This window comes from Watersipora subatra, chromosome 11 (genome assembly GCF_963576615.1).
Source record: "Watersipora subatra chromosome 11, tzWatSuba1.1, whole genome shotgun sequence".
NCBI lineage: Eukaryota > Metazoa > Bryozoa > Gymnolaemata > Cheilostomatida > Watersiporidae > Watersipora > Watersipora subatra.
In genome coordinates, this window is record NC_088718.1 from 5,237,166 (window position 1) to 5,258,642 (window position 21,477).

The 21,477-nt window shown below is 34.4% G+C and overlaps 1 protein-coding gene across 2 annotated transcripts; it reads right to left on the reverse strand.

Annotated features, from left to right (window-relative positions):
• Nucleotides 1–2,631: 2,631 nt before the first annotated feature.
• Nucleotides 2,632–20,553, reverse strand: LOC137408594 (uncharacterized). 2 transcript variants are annotated; one of them, XM_068095175.1, is made up of 8 exons: nt 20,429–20,553; nt 16,486–16,575; nt 14,395–14,409; nt 10,282–10,352; nt 8,581–8,714; nt 7,315–7,526; nt 6,242–6,398; nt 2,632–3,095 (listed from the first exon to the last, which is right to left on the reverse strand). In XM_068095175.1, exons 2-8 carry the CDS (start codon nt 16,532–16,534, stop codon nt 3,026–3,028), a joined length of 708 nt encoding a protein of 235 aa, XP_067951276.1. In that variant the 5' UTR covers nt 16,535–16,575; nt 20,429–20,553; the 3' UTR covers nt 2,632–3,025. The 2 variants fall into 2 exon arrangements, with proteins under 2 accessions (XP_067951276.1, XP_067951277.1); XM_068095176.1 differs by lacking the exon at nt 14,395–14,409.
• Nucleotides 20,554–21,477: the final 924 nt, after the last annotated feature.

Consider the following 21,477-nt stretch of genomic DNA (forward strand, 5'->3'; position numbering starts at 1 on the left):
AGCTATGCCTCACTGTCCCTCTCCCATTGTTGAAAGAAGGCTATGCGCCACTGTCCCTTTCTCATTCTTGGAAGAAGGCTATAACTGATAGATGAAACAGATTTGACAGCCCACTTCTGCTTTTCTGCAAAGATGAAGCCATATGACTTATAATGTTGAGGCACTTAGTTAACTATATGGTTGATTATAATAGAAAAGGTTTTGTGCAACCAAAAACAATATCTTCTTTATTAGATGCTGGTAAAGTATAGTGTTTTTGTGTATCTCAACTTATTTCACCAACAAAGCGTATCTCATTCTAGTCTGTTTACATACTTTTGGATATGTAATTTCAACATTATCACTGCATAGCCTTTGACTCAAAATGAAGCTAAGTGAGAATAATATAAACGTGTTAAGATTGCTGGCTACTACAGGAGATTTATAAATAAAACCAGGACAACTATCCAAGATAATAACTATTTCTTTGTCATGAAAGGACTAAACCAAATGATTCAAAAGGATGTGGAGGTACCAGCACCTTTTACTAGCTAAATGACCCATTCCTATATCAATCAATCAAGCGTATCTCATTTCCTAACTATTATTCTTATGGCGTAAGCTTATGGCACAGAAACTATGCATAGGCTGGAAAGTTCTTAGCAGTCCTTATAATCTTATAATCACTCAACTGATGTTTGCTAGGAAGACTCGGAAACAAGCCTCAGCTCTCCCAACTGAGAAGGGCGTATTTGATATCGCCGTTGCGTGCAGGATTCATATAGCTTGAGACCTGACTGCACCTGCACAATTAGTAAACACATTGTGCAAAAACCTTCTAATCTTTGCCCTCTTGTATCATATCAACTTTTATAACAACTTGCTGTATCTTTCTGTGTTTTTTTTTATTCCTATCATAGTTAGCCTTGAAATTTTATAGTTTTTCTACTTATACCGAGTAGGTATTCCTGGTTTGCTTTTATCTCTCACTTCCTCCACATTTCCTCTTTTTAAGTCATTATTTATCTCTGTATTTCTTTAAACAACCAGCGTTAGTCAAAACTGAACTCCTGTAGCAGAAGACAGTTACCATCTATGTGACAAGATTTGCTGATCTTGGATTGCACTCACCAGCCATCTGAGAGTACACCAACAAGCAGAAGTACTTGTATATCGAGGCATTGAAGATGATGACTTTAACTTGTTCTGTTTGTCTCGTAACTATTTACTGAGTATTCTCTGATATACTTTAGTGTCTTGAACACTCATGTTGTTAGATATTTTTATCTTACCCCAGATAGGAAGAATCAACAATCCTTCATTTTTTTCGTGGCGACAGTTTATCACTGTCGGCCATCTTTATAAACAATTTTATCGTTAAAAACACGAAGCTTTCGCAATAAATTTTTGAAAACGATGCTTCTGTTTGCAATTTTTTATTATAGTATCAAAACAACACCAAAAAGTACTATTAACTACAAAAAAAATGATCGTTTTCTACAAATATGGCTGCTTTTTCGTGAATGAGTGCACATGCAAACGGCTTTATGACGGCAAAAAATGATGGATTAGTGTTAATCTATATATATCACCTATCAATTAAAAATCTGTATCGCAGAGGGTTTGATCTCAGAACTTCCTGTTCACAAGGCAATAAGCTACCCCATGAAGTTACATGAGATACAATGGATTCATTGAGCAGGTAGTCATTATCTGGGTTAAAATACACATCATGACTCCATGACAGCAAATGTCACTAAAGCTTGCTCTCACGGCTCTTATGAGTAAGCTTAGGAATATGTATACTAGCTTACTCAAATTAGCCAATGGCAACTACATTATCTACCACTGTTTACAAGCTGTTTTTAATACCCGCGCAATGCCGGGAATTCAACTAGTATACATCTACATATATAAATGTTAAAGTATGTGTGTCCATCCAGCTATAGCTATTATTAGAGTAGCTGTAGCTGGACAACGCTGACACAACGTCATGCTGTACCGTCATTAGAAGCCTAGCGCTTATTAACTAGCTTACTAGAATTTTCCATTGGCAATGTGCCAGGCTAATAGCAAGTGGCGGGCAACTCTTATCACTTATCATTGTTTAAGTTGATTTTTAATAATATTTTTCATTGGCATTGTGTCAGGCTAATAGCAAGTGGTAGGCAACTCTCATCACTTCTCATTGTTTTAGGCTGATGTTTAATACCCAGGCAACGCCGGAGACACAGCTAGTTGTATATATAAATCTCTATGTTTGTCTTTTTGTCATTTTGTCAAACCCCGTGTCCAGTTATACAATTAAAATCGAGCAATGCAAAAAATTCACTCGGCACTGAATTTTATCTCAGAATTTTGATCTCTAGATCTAAAAGCAGCAAACTTAACCATTAAGCTACATGGAATACAATGGATTCATTGGGTTAATAGTCATTACATTGGTTAAAATACTCACGCAACCCTAAGCGCTTGCTTGGGGTTGATAACTAGCACTATTGACTGTTATGCATAACAATTTTTAAGCTGGCCTAAAAAGCCCAAAAAAGTATTGTTTTAGTAAAGATTTTAATAAAGATCTAGCTTTCCAGGTGAGTTACTCAAATTCATTAAGTAATTATTCTATTACCTGTGCAACGGTGGGCATTTGGCTAGTATCAAATATATTAGTATATCATACTGCTCGGTGAGGAAACATTCGTGCTAAAAAGCTTAAACAGAAAATATACTTCAACTCTCACGTGCATGAAAAGAGGCACTGGACAGTCATTGCATACAGAATAGGGGGAAGCGAAAAAATCTTTGGATGGCAAAAAGTGCAACTCACGATAGCATATGTTTATAATGATACAGTGTTGTGGAACAGTTTGTATGCATTCTAAGCAAATGTCTGTTTGCATACCGACATTTGCACCATTGTCGGTGTTGCAAAAATACACTCAGAGGTGCAACACTGAACAGAAATCGATAATATCAGTAGTTGCTAGTATATGGGACAGTTTGGTTAGTGTAACGGAGGAGTCAAAAGTGAGTTGAGTCAATGATGCTAATCCTCCGCTTCAATCGTGAGGTCCTCTGTCGATGAGTCATCCACCTCCTTGCGACAGTACCTTGTGCTATAAGAGTAACAGAAACTTATCAATTTTCTGTTAATATGGTATATATTAGTCGTAAAGTCTTACAAAATTCATGAGCTATGCTACAAATCTACTAATTCATCATTACAAACTTACAGCATAAACTATACTACTACAATGGTACACTAGTAATTCTGCTACTATAATGGTATGCTAGTAACCATACTAAAATAATGGTATGCTAGTAACTGTACTAAAATAATGGCACACTAGTAACTCTACTACTACAATGGTACACTAGTTACTCTACTACTACTACAATGGTACACTAGTTACTCTACTACTATAATGGTATGCTAGTAACTCTAATACTATAATGGTACACTAGTAACTAATATAATTATGGCACACTAGTAGCTCTGCTACTACAATGGTATGCTAGTAGCTCTGCTACTACAATGTTACATTAGTAACTCTAGTCCACCAAAGCTTGGCGCTTGCAAGCGTTGTTAAGAAAGGTTTGTTTTTAGTTTTAAAAATTCACACATGTGAGTAACTGGAGACAATGTTATTGGAGTTATCTATACTATGGCACTTTAATATATGCAAATTGATTTTATCTGCTTCACATAAAATTAAGTTCAAATACTCAACTTAGTTAAGTACCACATTAATTAGAGAACTAAATTAACATGATACTTAACATAGTTAGTAACCCTTTCATCACAGCTTCCTAAATGTGCCTCGGCGTTACAGATATTTCAAACAGGTGCGTAGCTAAATACAATTTAAAAACGTCTTTGTTTTCCTCATACCAAACATTGGATAACAAATGTGGTCTATAACGTCGACATGCAAACTACAGGTTATGGTTCAATTCCTGAAAAGTTAGGAATGACAAAAATGACATTCAGCCTTAAATTGCTTTCTGCAACTGAGCATGTCTTCAGTTGTCGAGGTTCTCTTGTCACTAGACTCAGACATATACAGCCAAGATATTAGAGCCATTGTTTGTACAGCAATACTCTTACAGCACATACAGCCTCTGCTCGCTGTAACCTAAGCAGACATCATACTTGAACTTTGAGAGATTACACACGTGTACACAAACACTAAACATCAGGCATTTATAATAATCTAACACTGGGTAATTTGATGTAACAGCTCAAAAGGGCACATGTTACTCAACACGCTATATAATAATTTTTTGAGCTTTGTGATATAATATGCATTTGTCAGAAAACAAATTGTATTTGGTGTGAGCCCACCCCAAATACAATTGATGATTTTATTTGCACACCACAACAAAGCCGATGGTGTGCGCTCACACCAAAGCCGATGGTGTGCGCTCACACCAAAGCCGATGGTGTGAGCTCACACCAAACCTGATGGTGTGAGCCTACACTAAAGCTGATGGTGTGAGCTCACACCAAAGCTGATGGTGTGAGCTCACACCAAAGCTGATGGTGTGAGCTCACACCAAAGCTGATGGTGTGAGCTCACACCAAAGCTGATGGTGTGAGCTCACACGAAATAAAATTTTTCTTCTGACAAATGCATATTATATTACAAAGCTCAAAAATTCATCATAGTGTGATGAATAAAAAATACATACTTACAAAATACATAAATATACAACAACAACAAAAAAATATATATATATATATATATATAAATACAAAATACATACATAAAACTTACAAATTTAGGTCCAAACTGGTTGCTAAAAAGTTCCGTCTGATCAACCAATCACAGAAAGTTTGGGCAGCCATTTTAATTATTTTGTCAGCTTATTACATCATCTGATGGTGTAAAGACGTCACTGATAATGTTAGTTTTTAAAAAATGTAGTTTGTAGTTTCATAAAATGATGTTGCAACGATACAGGTAAACAAACATTTTTTTGGCAAGATTTTGGTTAGTTTTCTCTGCTCCACAATTGCTGACATCATAGGAGATAAGGTTTTTTACACCGGAGAACTTCGGTCAATTTTTAACTTAGAATCAAAATTTAAAATCGCCATGTGCAGCACAAGCTACTTAGACTGGTTAACAATGAAGAGAATAAATGCGATGTTCCTCATGCACGAAACATCGCATTTGTTTAACATGTGTTCGTTTGAAGTGAAACATCACATATAATTAAAGGTTTACTTGCAACTAAGTTCACATTACAGTTATTCGGTATCAAAAAATTCAACATGTTTTACTCCGCTGTGTTGTAGGTGCAAGTTATGTGGAAATGAGATTACAAGCTCTTAAAAGCTCAAAAATGAACAGTCAATCGCAACCATCACGAAATTGCCAGGGATTGGAATTCATTTCCGAGACAACTCAAATGGTTTGTAATTGAACAAAATGGCTTCTTTTTACACTTTTATGCAATCTAATTCGTCGAAATATTTTCACAAAAATTCTTCACGCATCCAATAAAACCATGTCTATTGTCCTTACGCATCTATTTCATCATCATTGTAACGCTGTCACTTTGAGCACTGATATATTAAAACCTACCATAAAAATTTGTGTAGCTCGAAGGAATGCGTATCATCCTCTGATAAACATGATGAGCCTGTTGGTCACATGTGATAGTCGAAAAACGCTGCAGAAATTGTTTGCGCTATTTGGCAAGATGTACCAGTCACATGATCAGATTACGATTAGATGACTAAACCAAGCCAAAGCAAAAATGTAACATAGCGAGTATTTATATTTGATACGGGCTTTTCGGTAGAACCCAAAATGTTTGCCATAAACTAGTGCTACGAGACATTTTATATTGAGCTTTTTATTGGCCTCTCAATTCACGTGATAACACCACATGTCGAAACAGTAACCAAGTTGGCTTGAGTACGTCAGCAAAATAAAAAGATTCTAGCCTGCGGCACTTTCGTAATGGCTGTGATTAATCGTTCGTTTTTTAGCTTTTAAGAGCTTGTAATCACATTTCCACATATTTGACACCTACAACACAGCAGAGTAAGACATGGTGAATCTTTTGATACTAAATAACTGTAATGTGAATTTTGTTGCAAGTCAAGCTTTAACAAGTGCCCTTTTGATGTGTGACGGGACATATGGTTAACGTATGGAATATAAGACTCAAATTGATACAGAAACAGTAGCAAGCTTTAGCTATGTTTTAATTCTTATTAGTTATGTTTTTAAAATTGCGATAGACTTACTTAGACAGCGGTACTAGCACAATAAACATAATGGCAGCAGAGCCTAAGATCGCTCCAGCAATAATTGTCCGAGTTGTTATGTTCTCATTAATAAGCTTTGCTATGTAGGAAGTGGGTGGACGCTTGAGAATGTCAACTTCTGTCATATTGGTGGTCTCTATAAAAAAACAAGATTGGTAATATTTCTCGCTAGCCATAAAAAGATCCTTACAATACAGAAAAAACAACTCTTAAAATGCAAAGTTTTCCATCTGGGAAAAAAACGAGGTGTAAATGGCAACAACAAATATTAAGTTTTATGTTATTAGGTTGTTATTGTTAACGTAGAGCTTTTTACATTTGTTAAAAACCTACTATTAGAATGTGGTCTTTCAATTGACAAAGCCTAAAGACAAGCGTTCGAACCAAATAGTTCATGTATAACGGAAGGTAAAGCTGCGACGGTTTACGGTGATCCAGCACTACCATTTTATAATACTCGTCATCAATTACTTTCTCTTCCCGTACCTAATCATCTAACTTTAGCCGGTCAACGATCCTCAAACTTTGCAACACCTGCGCTGTGGAATCGACTACCTAATTCAATAAGATCAATAAAATGTCTCGGTAAATATAAGGTGGAATTGAGGCACCATCTCCAGTCTGGAGAGTGAGTGTTACGGTCTGGTTTTTGTGCTGCTGACTCGGGCTCGCGTACCACTGGCTTTGCCATTTCGCAATGGGCCCCATCATCATTTCTTACTTATTGTTATTTTTTTCACGCATTGGTTAATTATATTTTGTCTCGAGTATTAATTCAATTGTGTAATCTTTAAAGGTGAAATAAAACACACACACACACACACACACATAAAGATATAATATATGTAGAAACAAATTCATGTGACATTCTTATGTAATAAAAACTGCAACAAAAATTGAATTTTAACAAAAATATTTGCATGAGCCTAAACAAAAACCATGATGAATGAGATGAGTTCATTATTTTTGTTAAAACTGTTTTATAAAAAAGTTAAATACTGATTTAATTTGTTTGAGCATCACCTAGTTTTAAGGCTACTTAGCATACAAACCACTGAAGAGAGAGTTGAAATCAAATCTATAGAAGTAGATCAGACGCACTAGCTCTGTCCATTTCAGATAGTCATATCCTGTTTTTGTTTTGAGGTTAAAGATTACTTTTGTGCCAGTGATTGAGGAGTTCGTTTCATCTTCCCATTCGCTTGCTTCCTTCAGTTCAGAGATGTCATTGGGTGAAAAGATATAATCAGTGTCATTGATAGTTCTGAAAAATATCAAAAGATTCCAATACAAAATAGGCTTTAATCTGGTAACTGTCTCAAAATATGAACAAATTAAATAAGAAAGACAAAAAATGGATTAGTTACATTTTAGCTTGTGTATCATTTTTACTTTTATTTTGGAAAAAAGTTTTATTTCTTATAATCATGCGTTGCTTTTGTTTTCCAACTTTTTTATTCCTGTTGGCTAAGATATATTGTGTGATAGATTTTCTCTCTCAAATCAAAGTTATATAGCAGAACCCGCGATGGGTTGGTCCCAAGATACGATTTCTTCAAGTTATCGTTCGGAATACAATGTTTTTACATCCCTTGGTTACATTATTTTCTCCACTTTCCCTTGTAGCTAGAAAACTACTAACATGTCAATACATTGTTAGCTGAAATCCTCTTACGATGCAAGAGAATGATCTGAAATGCTTTCCGTCGCTTACAGTTAGCTATGTGAGGAATCAAGGTGCATCGTGTTTATTTCATGTGAATGCTTACAATATCGTATTTACGTTGTGCTTTTTAGTGCTTAAGTCAAGCTTTAGTTCATTAGCCATGGGTTCGAAAGTTGCTAGCAATACTAAAGGAAGAAGCAAAAAGATGGCTACTATGGAAAAAACTTGAAATAAAAAGGAAATAAAAGGAGGGAGACACAACAAACATCATCAGCAAAACTGAGAAAAGCTATCAGTTGGTTTAAAAACCTTGCTAGATTTATTGAGCAAAACACTCAGAAAAATTCTCACAAGTCATCTTATGTATAGTGTATGGGTCACTTTTTAAATATTTTGAGCAGTCGACAGAAACAGGCTTCTTTGCGTAGGCATTTCTCTAAAATAAAAGCCTCGGAAAGCAAGTTGTTAAGAGGCCTCGTCATACAGTCTCAACCCCAGAATAGATTAATGGCAAATTTTGAAATTTTACAACACTTTTTTCATCAAAAAGTAAATTGTTAAGAGGCCTCGTCATACAGTCTCAACCCCAGAATAGATTAGTGACGTATTTTGGGGTTTTACAGTACATCTTAAACAAAGCAAAGTTAATTACCTTTTATATGGACCTGTGTTTCTGTAGTATTTGGCAACGAGCTTGCATTTTTGCCTGTTGGAGGTGCAGTTTTTCGTTGAAAAGTTGGCGATAAGGTCAAAGACGGTGCTTTTAATTTCTGGATTTTCTTGAAACTAAAACAAATAAATGATCTTAATCTTAAAGACAGTGTGTTTGAGCAATCCTTCAAAGCTTAAGTATGTCTGCTTAGAGTACTGCAAGGAGATGCTGTGTCACTATGTTTCCATGACGCGAATGACTTGCACGATGCGAATTCGAAGTTGTGCGTTACCGTGCGTATTAAGTGTTTCTATAAACATTCGCAAGATGTGGAATGACTCTGGCACTTTTTCGAAAAAAGGTAAGGAATTGTACGCTATAATTTAATAATTGGCAATGCAATTAGCGAGGCACGTGTTGACGGCGGAAACTCGTGAAAACTTGATTAAGAACTGGATGTATACAAGTATTGAAAATGTTTAAAATTGAATAGCTGGCGCGGTATTTTAATGCGCATCATTCGCAAGTACTGTTTCCATTATTCGCAAGCTTGATGGATTCGATAAAGTTTTGCGAATCACAAAACTCACTTAGCTTGCGGATTTATGTCGTTTCTATGATGTGGTTAATTTGCGGATTGACTCAAATTTGCGAATCATGAGCATCACGAAAACATAGTGAATGTGTGTTTTTAAGAGCGTTGTAGAACAAACAATGGCTCGGTGATCTTGGCTGGACATTTCTAAGTCAGTAGCAAGTAACCACAGCGACTGGAGGCATGTCCAGTTGCAGAGAGCAACTTAAGTTGCATGCCCTCTGTTACTACCAGTGGCCTTGTTGGAACTTGAATTCCAGCCTGTTGCTTAAAGGTCAGGCTTTCTAGACCGCTAAGAAATATGAGAACTAACCATTTTGAAATCAATGAAAAATATCGCAGAAACCTTCTTGTTTTTTCAATTTTTTGTATGCAGCTAGTTACAAGGGACCATTTTGAATTGATTAAAAAAATTAATGCCACAGATGCAAAGCAGAAGGCTATTTATAAGTTGAAATAATCAGCGTAACCTTCTCTAGGAAGCATGAACATGCACTCCGTTTCTATCAATAACTATAGCAGTAAATATTGCTATATGTATGTCTGTGGCAATGTTTAGTTTAGTCAAATAACTTGATTATTTGGTTGTAGAAGTTTCGGCATCGTTTACTCATTTACTCGTTTACTCATCGTTTACTCATTTACTCATTTATTTTCATCACTCGTAGCCTCCATTGTTTGTTTTTATTTTCAGCATGTGAAAATGCTCTAAAATATTACTTGAAATAGAGTGCACTTACAATAGCAGTTATTTCAAAACATTGTAGTATAGAATATTCTGTATGATGTTGGTCGCATATCTTTACGAAAAAATCTTTTATAAGGATAATAAAGATTCAAAAATTTACTTGATCCAAAAACATTGCTATCGCAAAAAAGCTTTTATAATTTCTAACATTTAATATTTTATCGTCATACTTAGATATTTTTTTACTAATTAAAAAAGATTAAAATTTCTTTTTAAAGCTAAAGAAATGGCACATGCAGAAACAGTATTAAGTAAATGTTAAGTTTTGTAATACATACACTCAGTGCTATCCTGATATAACTGTGAAACTGTGTAAGCACCTGCACCTGCTTTTCACACTGTTAGTCTGTTAGCTTACCTCGGTCAATGAGACATCCAGCACAAGTGTCACAGAATTCAACTCCTCAATACTGTAGGCTCTGCTTGACACTATCAAATAAAAAGAGAGCATTTAGACTGCTGGTGCTACGTAACGCAGCTGAATTTTGCTTCCCGCAATTTTTTATGTATATCAAAATGTATACAAATTTCCGTTTGGGTAAAATCACAAAAATTACTGAAAAGTATATAGAATTATTATGTGATGTGTGGAAAGGCATTTCAATATGAAAACTTCATAGCAAAATAGTCTAGAGGTCATGAAGACTTCAAGGAGTTGTCTTATCCTTAGGAGAACAACCTATCATAATTCAAACTCATCTCAATGCAAAATAAGATAGCATAACTCTCAATTGACTGAAATTCATCGAGCAAACAACCCTGTAGCATCAAAATACAAAAAAGGAAAACTCCATGCTTCAGGAAGACTTTTGAGATATGTATGTACACATATAGTCTACTCTATCTTTGTTAATTCTTTGTTTAAAAATAAAATAACTGTGAAGTCTTAGCTTGTTTGAAAGTGTGAAAATATTATCGTTAGATGATGAACTTAGAGTAAGATAAAGGAAGACAACTTCAATTATCAACTTATTAATGTTAGCAATAATTATAACAGCATCTTGCTATACTACTTAACAATTCTGGGTAGTGGTCAATTAATCATGTGTTGTGTTAAGTTACAGATTAAATTATTAATTAGGAATTTACTTTTGCGCAAAATTCTTATGTATTTTAATTCATGATTTAATGGTTAATGCAGTTTTTCCAACAAATAATTTTTTAATTCAACTATTAATGCAGTTTTTTTCAAATGATTATTGATAGTTTAGTGAATAATTTGGCAGTTAAGATAATTAATTCAATGATTAATGCACTTATTTGACAAACTAATTTGGTAATTCAATGCATACTCTTATTTTATGCAAATTTAAATTAATAATTTAATTATTAACGCATTTATTTGTTGGACCAATGAATTGATTTAATGGGTAATATAGATTATGCTAAAGTTAATTTGTCAATTCAATCATTAATGCAAACTCACAAACACCAAATTAATTAATTTTATTATTAATACAATTTTAAACTAATTAATTATTAGTTAGTTTTAAACGATTAATTATTAATCTAATTATAATTTTTGCTGTCACCCCACCTCTATTTATCGGCTATAAATCTAAAATGAGCAGTTTTATAAAATGTACAAATTGTTGCTTGTCAGCTTATTTACAAATTACCAAAAGACCAATAATGACAAGCCCCCTACTTATTACAGCGCCAAAGATTATTTATATTATAGCTTTATTGCCTATCCTATAAACCCTGTTAGAGGATAGGCGTGAAAATAGTTATGAAAGTATGTAATTACTACACAGCAAAAGCTTGCTAACATTGAAATTAAATGTTACAACAAATGAATTATATTAGAAAAGCCTTATATATATGTATATGTATATATATATATATATATATATATATATATATATATATATATATATATATATGTAGATGAAAATGCCACTTGGCCAGAAATTCTACAGCTAAGGAAACGTAGAATTATCTTCTCTGAGCTGTGTATAGACAACACCGCAAAAATTGTAACTGAATGTTATAGCAGTGCTATTGATGTAGAAAGTATTTGTGTCTTTAATAGTATGCCTCTTTAGTAAATATAGCAATTCCAACATTTCTAGAAACCAAAGATTGAACCTAACAAATCCAAATCAGTGGCTTCGACTACTTTAGCCCATTTATGCTGCTGATGAAGCCAAAACAACATTAACTCATTTTCAAATAATGCAGGAATGAAAACAAAACTTAGGCAGTAATAAATAAAAATTAAAAGTGTTTCTGCTACAAGTAAACTTAATCTTTTTTTTTAAATAGAACAAAAAAAATCAAAATTCACTAGCTCTTTGAAAACAAGTATTTTTCAGCGATTTTTAAGCTAAGACTAAAAAAATATTTAAAAGTATTTATAGACTTGTAAGGTTTTATACCATCAAACGAAAGCTCGTAAAATCTTTATTCAAATTAAATAATTGTTTCTGAGTAATGTAATATCTTTTGCTTACATAATATCACTTGTTAAACTTATAAATTATTTTCAGTTTTTACAAAGTACTCGTACAAAATAAGTATAGAAAAACATATAAAATATAAAGTAATTTATGATGTTATTTTAATAAGTTGACCAACTCTAATGTCTCATTTTGTTATGTTAAAAACAGCAGTGTTTAACCTGAGTTGATCAGACCAAAAGGATTCAGTCAGACATTATCATGGGTTCCACGATGGTAGAATATTTTCCTATTTGATCTGCTAGAAATAGTAAATGCTATTAGATTGCTAGGAAATATGTTATATATGTACAAACAGTAAGCCCAAAGCTCAGAACTTTTCACTTCTAATCAGGTGGCCCGCAGGAGGGCATTTAAGAAGCCAGTTCTCTGGAACCAAAAGAAGTATCACCAAATACTTTTAGTATTTTGGTGAAAGGCACAGAGGTTATGCCTGTAAAGTTTGTACAAAATCTTGCTAAAAATGTGAATACGCTGTTTTTATGCAGACTAACAGACAGACATTGATAGAGTGAGATGTATTCTTATAGATTTTCAGCTATAAAGGGTTTGAAACGTGTGCGTGTATGATGTTTGGAGGGTTCACTATCGTTAAGAAAATTATGAACCACTGCTATGAAAAAGACAGGTAATCGCTACTAGTTTAGACATACGGAAATAAACATCAAGCCATCACTTCATCAAAGTTGCTGCTAAACCAGAGTTTAGTACCTGCCGTAATTATATGGATGTCTTGTGAATTGCCTCCTATCCCTTTTTAACGAATGATGTAAAACTACTGTAAATCCTCGTTTATAAGCCATCACTGTGTATAAGCCACGCCTCAATGTTTCAAGGTCATTTGTTGAATTACAGGTATACAGCCACACTCACCGTTTTCCATTTATTTAACACATTTAATTTAACCCAGTGTGGCGGAAGATTGCCGATGTCAGGGCCGACTGCCTTATCGACCTCAGGACCGACGTTATGGCTGGGCCAAGCTCCAGCTCAGCAGAAGACACAGTTGCGATGAAGTCACGGTCGCCGACTAAAGATCGGTTGCTGAGACCGACATGTTACCAAGAGACTGATAGGACGAAGCCAGCCAAGAAAGAGAGCATATATAGGAGCTCAGTTATGTCAAGGAAAGCAGAGAGCGTTGGCACTCTCTTCCATGCTGTTCATTGTTGCACAGACATTGAATAGCTTGTGTGCTTATATATATTTATGAAATATATATTTATCTTATTGCTTTGCACTCAGAGTTTTGATTCTTGTGAAGCAGTAAAAGGAACATGGCATTATCCTATACACTGGAAACAAAAGTTATTCGCCAAGTCAACTGTCTGTCATTCGTTACACGCATGCGTTGGCTGACGAGGTGGAAATCGACTAATGAGAGTTCTCACCTTTGCAAAGAAAGTGTTACGCCTTTAGCAAACCAAAGTAAACAAGTACAAAATTAGTGAGCACACTTTTAACTTATGTGACGCTGCGTTTAAATTGAAAATTGTGAACGTAGCTTTGGAAACTACTAAGCAAGATGTTGCTGCAGTTTTTGGCATGAACGAAAAGCAACCCGATGAATAGAATCTAGTGCTGGAGATATCGCATAGACTCAAATATGTGAGTACAAGTACTGAATATTTCCTAGGGCCTTATTGGGGAACAAATTAGTTCTGAACTCTGAGCATTCTAAAAGGTGCTTTAACCGCTAAAATAGCGAGAAGTTCACAGATATAACTTTTAGACTGTGTGTCTAAGCTGCACCCCAAACTTTTAAACAAAATATATGCAAGGATTTACAATAACAAAAAATTATATTTAGTTGTAGCAGAAACGCTTATTACATAAAACTTTATAATTTGTTATTAGCAACATTTTTCCATATTAATGAACAATTTTTACACTAGATAATCAATGAAGTCGGTAGCCTAAATGGGCTGTAATGCTCTACAGTGATAAACTAAAAAAGGAAATTAGCAAAGATAATTGAAGCTTCAAAAGAAACATCAGTCTGTACTTACCTGTAGGTACTTGTCCTGCGATACACATGGTACACAATGATTACACTTCCAAATCTTCTGACAATATATATAAACTGTACTTAAACTAAAAAATTATCCAAAGCTAGAAAAACTGATTACCTAGTGGTACCTTTTGTCAAAAGATTGCAAAATATGTTTTGTTAATTTTTTATATAAAAAATTTATTGTACTTTAGAGTGTCCTTGTGCGGAGCAAGATGTTTGAACAAAGAAATAAACAAGCATTAGCGCCTGCAATTCAAGTTGTTAGTTTTTTTCTTTAAAAAAATTATATAATTTGTACAACTTAGTCGATAAACTTTGAATACTAAAAAAACATTCGAATGAAGTATCTGTTACAAAAAACTGGAGGGGGTTTACTATGTCTCCATACAGCTATACTGTAGTCACACCAGGGTGCCACAGTGCTGAAGCGCTACACTGGGGCAACAAACAGAGCCCTATAGTAAAGTGATGGTTGTGCAACATGTTATGTCAATGTTGTATCTTTTAGAGGTCAAGGACAAAACCGATATATTGGAGTGTTTCAACAACAGAATTTCACATATGAAGCAACGGAAAAGCAAAACCTACCCATGCGCATGCACAAGGTCGATAAGGCCATTTTTGTAGTGCAAATATGTCGCATTGCATGGGTGTTTGCTTTCAAACAGCGACACGGAATGACAACAGAATCAGATTTACAAGGTTGTTTCCATGATGGCATGGCAGCGCTGATGTATGGGTGTGTCGCTACGCTGTCACTGTATGCAAACTTAGTAATAGTACTATAAGTTAAACTTTTATTGCCATCCCTGATTAATATCAAATTCACATCTGCAATTACAATCGCATTATATTATAAAACTTACCAACCAGCTAAACCTCTTAATGAGCTCTCTAATGAGATATCCTTATGCATGAGCTAGTCGAATACTTTTACTTGCATTGTAACACTTGTTATCAACTTGCATTTCCAAAGAAACTTCAATATACAAAAACTCTGAAAAACGAAGTTGTCTGCCCTATTGAGTTGTCCGCCCTATTAAATTGGTGGCCCTATTGAGTTGCCTGCCCTAGTGAATAACTCGTATTATCTAGGCTTACTTAACAGGTTTCTAAATGTATTGCGATCGATAAAGCGTTCTGTTAGATGTAAACAAAAGCTTGTGATCTATAAATATGTAGCCCTATTTACTAACATTAAACCTCTGATTGTAACAAAATAACTCCACTTCCGAATAGAATTATTTTTGAATAGTGTTCAGCCCTTGTGTAAAGCAATCCAGAGTTGGAATTAAATCTTTAATCTAGCATATTTATAACTTCTTGTTTGGATATTGTTATCGCATGGTCATACATATGAAAATGCAGCTGTAAAAAGTTGTGAAAAGATTGGAGTAAATAAAAATGTCAAGTTGTTGTGCCATGGGACCGAAGGTTGAAATTTGGCATGTTGCCAATGTTTTAATAAATTGTTAATGGTGTCAACATGTTTACAATAGTTTAGTCTCTACTGATGTAGACCTTTTGAGTTGTGACATTGAGTAGAGCAGTAGGGTTCTATTCTAAGTGGGCTACGAGATCCCCCCTGGCACTTCATATGCTTGCTATGCACTAATACTGGTGACAACAGTACGGGCTCATAGTAGGCCAGAGAAATTCTTGCTAATACTCCCCACATGCAAAGTGCATAAGCCGGCATGACACAGTTGTCAACTCAGTATTGATTTTGTAACTGACATTTCACAGCAGGTGTTACAGTGCACTGAGCTAAGTTGTAAAGCCTCCCTACTAAGTTTCAACTAATCAATGCCTCAAATAAGAACATTCAGCGATTTTAAAAGATTCCAAATCATTGCGAGTTTATAGCCTATGTTCGTACTTGTCTTTATGTATTACTTAAGGCGGTTTTCATATCCACCCCAACCAGTGAGCAATGTTTAGTTCCTTCAGTTTCCAGTCTATCGCTACTAAAAATCTACTGAAAAGGACTGAAGTACCTTCAGCCATAAAAATTAAATTGTGCATGTCAACAATGTTTTACATTGTTTAAAACAACTTGTATTGACACAGCCCGTACATATCTTACCTGCAAGTACAGTGAGAACAAGCAAAGGTATCCAATAGTCACAATGCATTTTGTCTGGTACCGGAATCAATTCTTGTTTGTCAGTTCTTCCTGAAATGAACTAGCAGAGCATAGACTGAGTGAAGTCTACGCAGCAACAACCAGTTATAAGCCTATTGGTTGTTACTGGACTAATTAACACTTGAAGGTATTAGCTAAGTAATTAGTTATAAATGATAACTATTGCATGATGACTCCTGCTAGACTAGTGCTGCCTCCTACTAGCCCAGCTCTCACTAGAAAGTTAGGTAAAAAAATCAGCATGATATTTAGTATATAATACCATGTATTTGTTTATAATATGTTCTTAATATGTCTTTGGTCATTGTCTATAAGAAATACCAACAAACTTTTAGAGTTGAGTCATACTGCCTAAGTTAATTAGCTTTGTTTGTCACTATTTGACCTTTGCTATTCTCCTGTTGTATAAAATAATATATTCAATGTTTTTGTAAAGGTTTCAATTTATGCACTTCTAATGATTCATATCTTGAGCTGACAGAAGCTATGGCAGATAAACTTATAATCGTCGAAAATAAGAGAGGCTTTGGTAACACTTTTGTACAGAGGAAACCACACCAAGATTTTAAATAATAACAATGTTGCTATAAAAATATACAGAACGCTCAAATACTATATTAGCCAAGTTACTGTGTGCCTTCCAAACTAAGTTTTCAACACAGTTTTGACGTACTACAAAAGATTATGTTTCTTTTTGTTGAAAATATATAAGAAGGAATGATTTTTAGCAACAGTTTTTTAGCAAAGTAGATGTCTTTGATTTCATCTTAACTTGATTTTATCAGCCAAGCTGACAAGAGTGAATCAGGCCATGTAGAAAAAATACACTAACAAAATAAATGAAGAAAAGAAAATAATACTGCAAGATCATAACACGTTATCATAATACATTTAATATAAGTACTTCGAAATGAACTGAGAAACTATGAAAAATAACTCAACAGGGAAAAATTATTTAAACAAGAAAAAATATCAGAGTGTTTCTAGATTGTATTTTTATTTCTTTTAAAAGGTTAATTTAATGGTAAACCAAAAATTTGGCAGGCTGCCAATTAAGAGCTGAGATTTTTATTATAACTTTTTTGAATTTAGTATTATTTGAAGAAAACAGCGGTTAAACCATCATAAATAATATTTACTAAATTACAGGAGAGGGAATCATTCCGTAATTTAAGAAAACCCAATTCAGAGGTGCTACTTATAAAAATGCATCTATATCTACTGCATTGTCATAGACACGCATATACACTGTTGTGTAGCATAAGACACCCTAATGCATTCAGATGTTTATAAGGTCTCTAATAGTTGTGTACGCTACCTACACGCAGGTCACCTACATTCACACACACATATATTGACCGGATCAGTGACCGTTTTAAACACTTTCTTTTATGCACAAATTATGTAAGCTTTTCAGATTGTAATTCTTCATGGAAATGTGTAATTCTATTCATAGGTTTGTTAAAGACTTAGTCACAAGATTATGAATAGCAGAGCTCTTGCTATCACCTCAGTAGATGAATATTGAGAAAGAGTTAGCCATGTTGATAGGAGACACGACTCTTAAAACATGTGAAGAATTCTGTGAACACACACTTTGAAAATGGAAGTGAAATTGAAAACACTGTAAACTAGAAAAGGCTGTATGAGTAACTTTTGTGGACCAAATTCTGCATTTCAGTTGATTTCATTCATTCTTCTGAATTAATTACAAAAGTGCTGCCAGTATTTCATTAAGATTTGTTATGCATATGAGCCTTTTTAAAAAAGCTTATTTCTGAAATCCAAAACACCCTTTCCTGTTTTATTTATTTTTTTTGTTAATGTTGCTGGTTTTTGTCCCAAAAAAACAAATTTTGACGCAAAATAATGTTGGATTTTCTAATTGAGAACTATTTTTAGAAAATATTGTACCAATAATGAGAGCAACGGCGAGTACAAGAAAGAGAACCTGGAAAAGAATACGAGGTCTTCACATAATCTTCTTAAAAGTGAGCACTATTTTAAGACACGTCAAGTTACAAGCGAGTGGCTGCTACCTAAAGATGAACTTTCATGGAACTTTAATATATTTTATCAGAGAGTGTCAGTATTTTTCTATCCTTACGATTTTTTTGATATTCGAGATGACTGAACTCTCAGTATGTTTCAAAATTAAAATTGATTCAACTTGATCGTGGGTAAAATGCTTGAATTAAGCAAAAGTGAATTTATGATGTATATAATTGCAAAATTATCAACAGAGCGCTGCAACTTAAACGGGATAGCACGTATTTTTTCTTGCCTGAGACATAAATAGACACATTGGCCCACAACTAAAATGGCTGGCTACAGATCAACAGCAACGGAAAAAAGACTATAAATGGACACATTGGCCCACAACTAAAATGGCTAGTGATCAATTTTGTATGGTTTCTGCTAGGTTGTTACTAGGGCACCTGCAACCAGGTGTCATTTTTAAGGCATTGCAATTACAGACAGTCTTAGAAACACCTGCGGCAGCCGATGCCAGACTAAATACCATGAGAGTAACTGATTGACAGATAGAAGAAACTTCATTGAGTTTTTGAGTGAAACCAAGTCAACGTATTTTACACTAAAAAAATGGCTGCAACAATGCTTTAGATCAGTTGGAAAGTGACTATACTTTTTTGTTCATAAAAAAGGTAAAACATACTTGAGGCAAAACCAGCATTGACATGTAGAATAGATTAATATAAACTCAACTGTCACTGTTATGCTAGTAGTAAAATATTATAAACTAACAAAAACCTTTTGCTCTTAATTGTAGGAATAAATTTAAATAAATTTTCAAGGAAATTGCAAAGCAAATGGCATATTGATATATATTGGCATTAATATATTGCTGAGCAGCAGCTGAGATGATGCCAACCTTGTGAAGGTGTGAGTTTAAAACACTGAAAGGAAGTCCAAACATTTGGGGAAATAGTTCTCTATAGTGTCCTTAAATTTGCTTTCATATGTTGTAATAAAGATTTGGAGCTGATATGTAGGTAAGACTCTGTGTCTGTTTAGTACAGCGATATAACATAATAAGGCGTTTTTGATTTTATAAGTACTCTGGCAGTCTAGTAATTCTTGAGAGATTGTCAGGTGTGCTGATAAAGCACAGACAACGAGTATGTGCATAATTATTCGAAAAGTCCCGTAAAAATTGGGTCTCGAAAAAGCACTGTTTTATCCTAGCTTCTTACCCTGACTACAGTCGGATGAACCAACAGACAGACAGCGCTGTTATTATGTGGAAAATTGATAGAAATGAATGCTCAAAAGCTTTTCTACTGGAGACAGCCTCTATCTAGTTGAATCGCTCATTTACTAAGTTTAAAGTAGTAAAATATTGACATGTGTCGCAGGTGCTTCGGCTGTTCTTATAAACAGTTATCAACCTACACATAAACGCCAAAAAATAGCAAAGGTGAGTCATACACTTGCTATAGGGATGCCTAGCCTCAGGTACTGTAGTTATTTTGGCCAGTCCACATAGTGACAGGGAAAGAGTTGGAAACTTGCTTGTTAAATCTTTCATGATTTAATGTAAGTAGACTTGCCTGCCAAGGTTTTAGGGAAACGAAAACTAGTCTATCTAACTATGTATACATAAATCTTGTTGTGAAATGATTGTCGTTGTCCTTGGTCCACAGTCTTTGCACAAATTTTAATTAGAAACTGGCAGTTACTGATGCTTGCTTTGATGAGTAGATTATGTCATATGAATACTATGAGCTTTTCATAAAGACTCATGGTTGATCTTATCTAACCCAGAAATTCTAATAAGTTAAACATAGTATGCCATACCAATCTAGACAGATATTCAGTTACTACTCCTCTTATGTTTTAGCTGACAACATGCTATACTCACAGAAAGGTTGGTTGTATATCCTAGATGTTACATTTCTATTTACCAGCTCTCTACATCTAGATAGCAGTATCTGTAATAGTAATTTCACCTGATGGTTTTTGCCTTGACGACAGCTATTGGTCGACTAACATAAAATGGCTGCTCTATCACTGTGCAATCAGCTAGCCAGGTATAGATGTCTTATTGATTACAAGTACAAAGGTTTGTAAAGGAGCCTTTGTATGCCTTGAGCTCTCGCTGAATGCGTAAGTTACGTGGGTAAATCAATGCTCAGCAACCGCGCAGCGAAATCAATCTTGTTTACTTTTATAAAGAACGAGTTAAATTTAACAATGAGTGTAACCACAATGAGTACCATAAAGATCGGGTTAGAATTAAACGCATCGAAATGCGTTAAATGATTTACAAAAACTTTTAAACTCCATCTGTTTCCCGAAAACCAGCGTCTCAAACACCCACCTATAGGCTATCTTATTGAAATTGAAAGAAATTCTAGGCTTACTGCTAATGTGTGCTAATTGGTTGAAAAGGGCTAATGTTAACATTATATATAACAAAAAACGAGAAACTGTGCATTTTTGCTTTTGTAGCGATTTTTCGGTTAAAACATCACAGAAAAAACTAAAAATGCTATGCTCAGGATATAACGACGTGTTGACGATCACAGCTGACACACTGCATCTAGTATTTACATGCAATAATAGCTAACAGACAGAACAAGTCTGTTAGAAAGCATCTTAATGATATTTGAAGAGGCTTTCTTTAGCTAGTAGTTAGTAATAATTAACAAGGTTGCATGAATACACGAAGATGAGAAACAACATAGCTCTGAATATACACCTACATCGACTGCTAAAACTCGATATATCATATTCAAACGAGAAAACTTGAGCTCGCTACTTTTAAGTTTATGGTTCAGAGCAAAAATATTAGTAACTCGACAAAAGAATGAGCACTTAATTGCACTTAATCTCAAGAACTACTTGAAATTGCCCATGCACATGCACTGCATAGATGACTGCTCAAAGCTCTAAAATGTGCAAAATTTT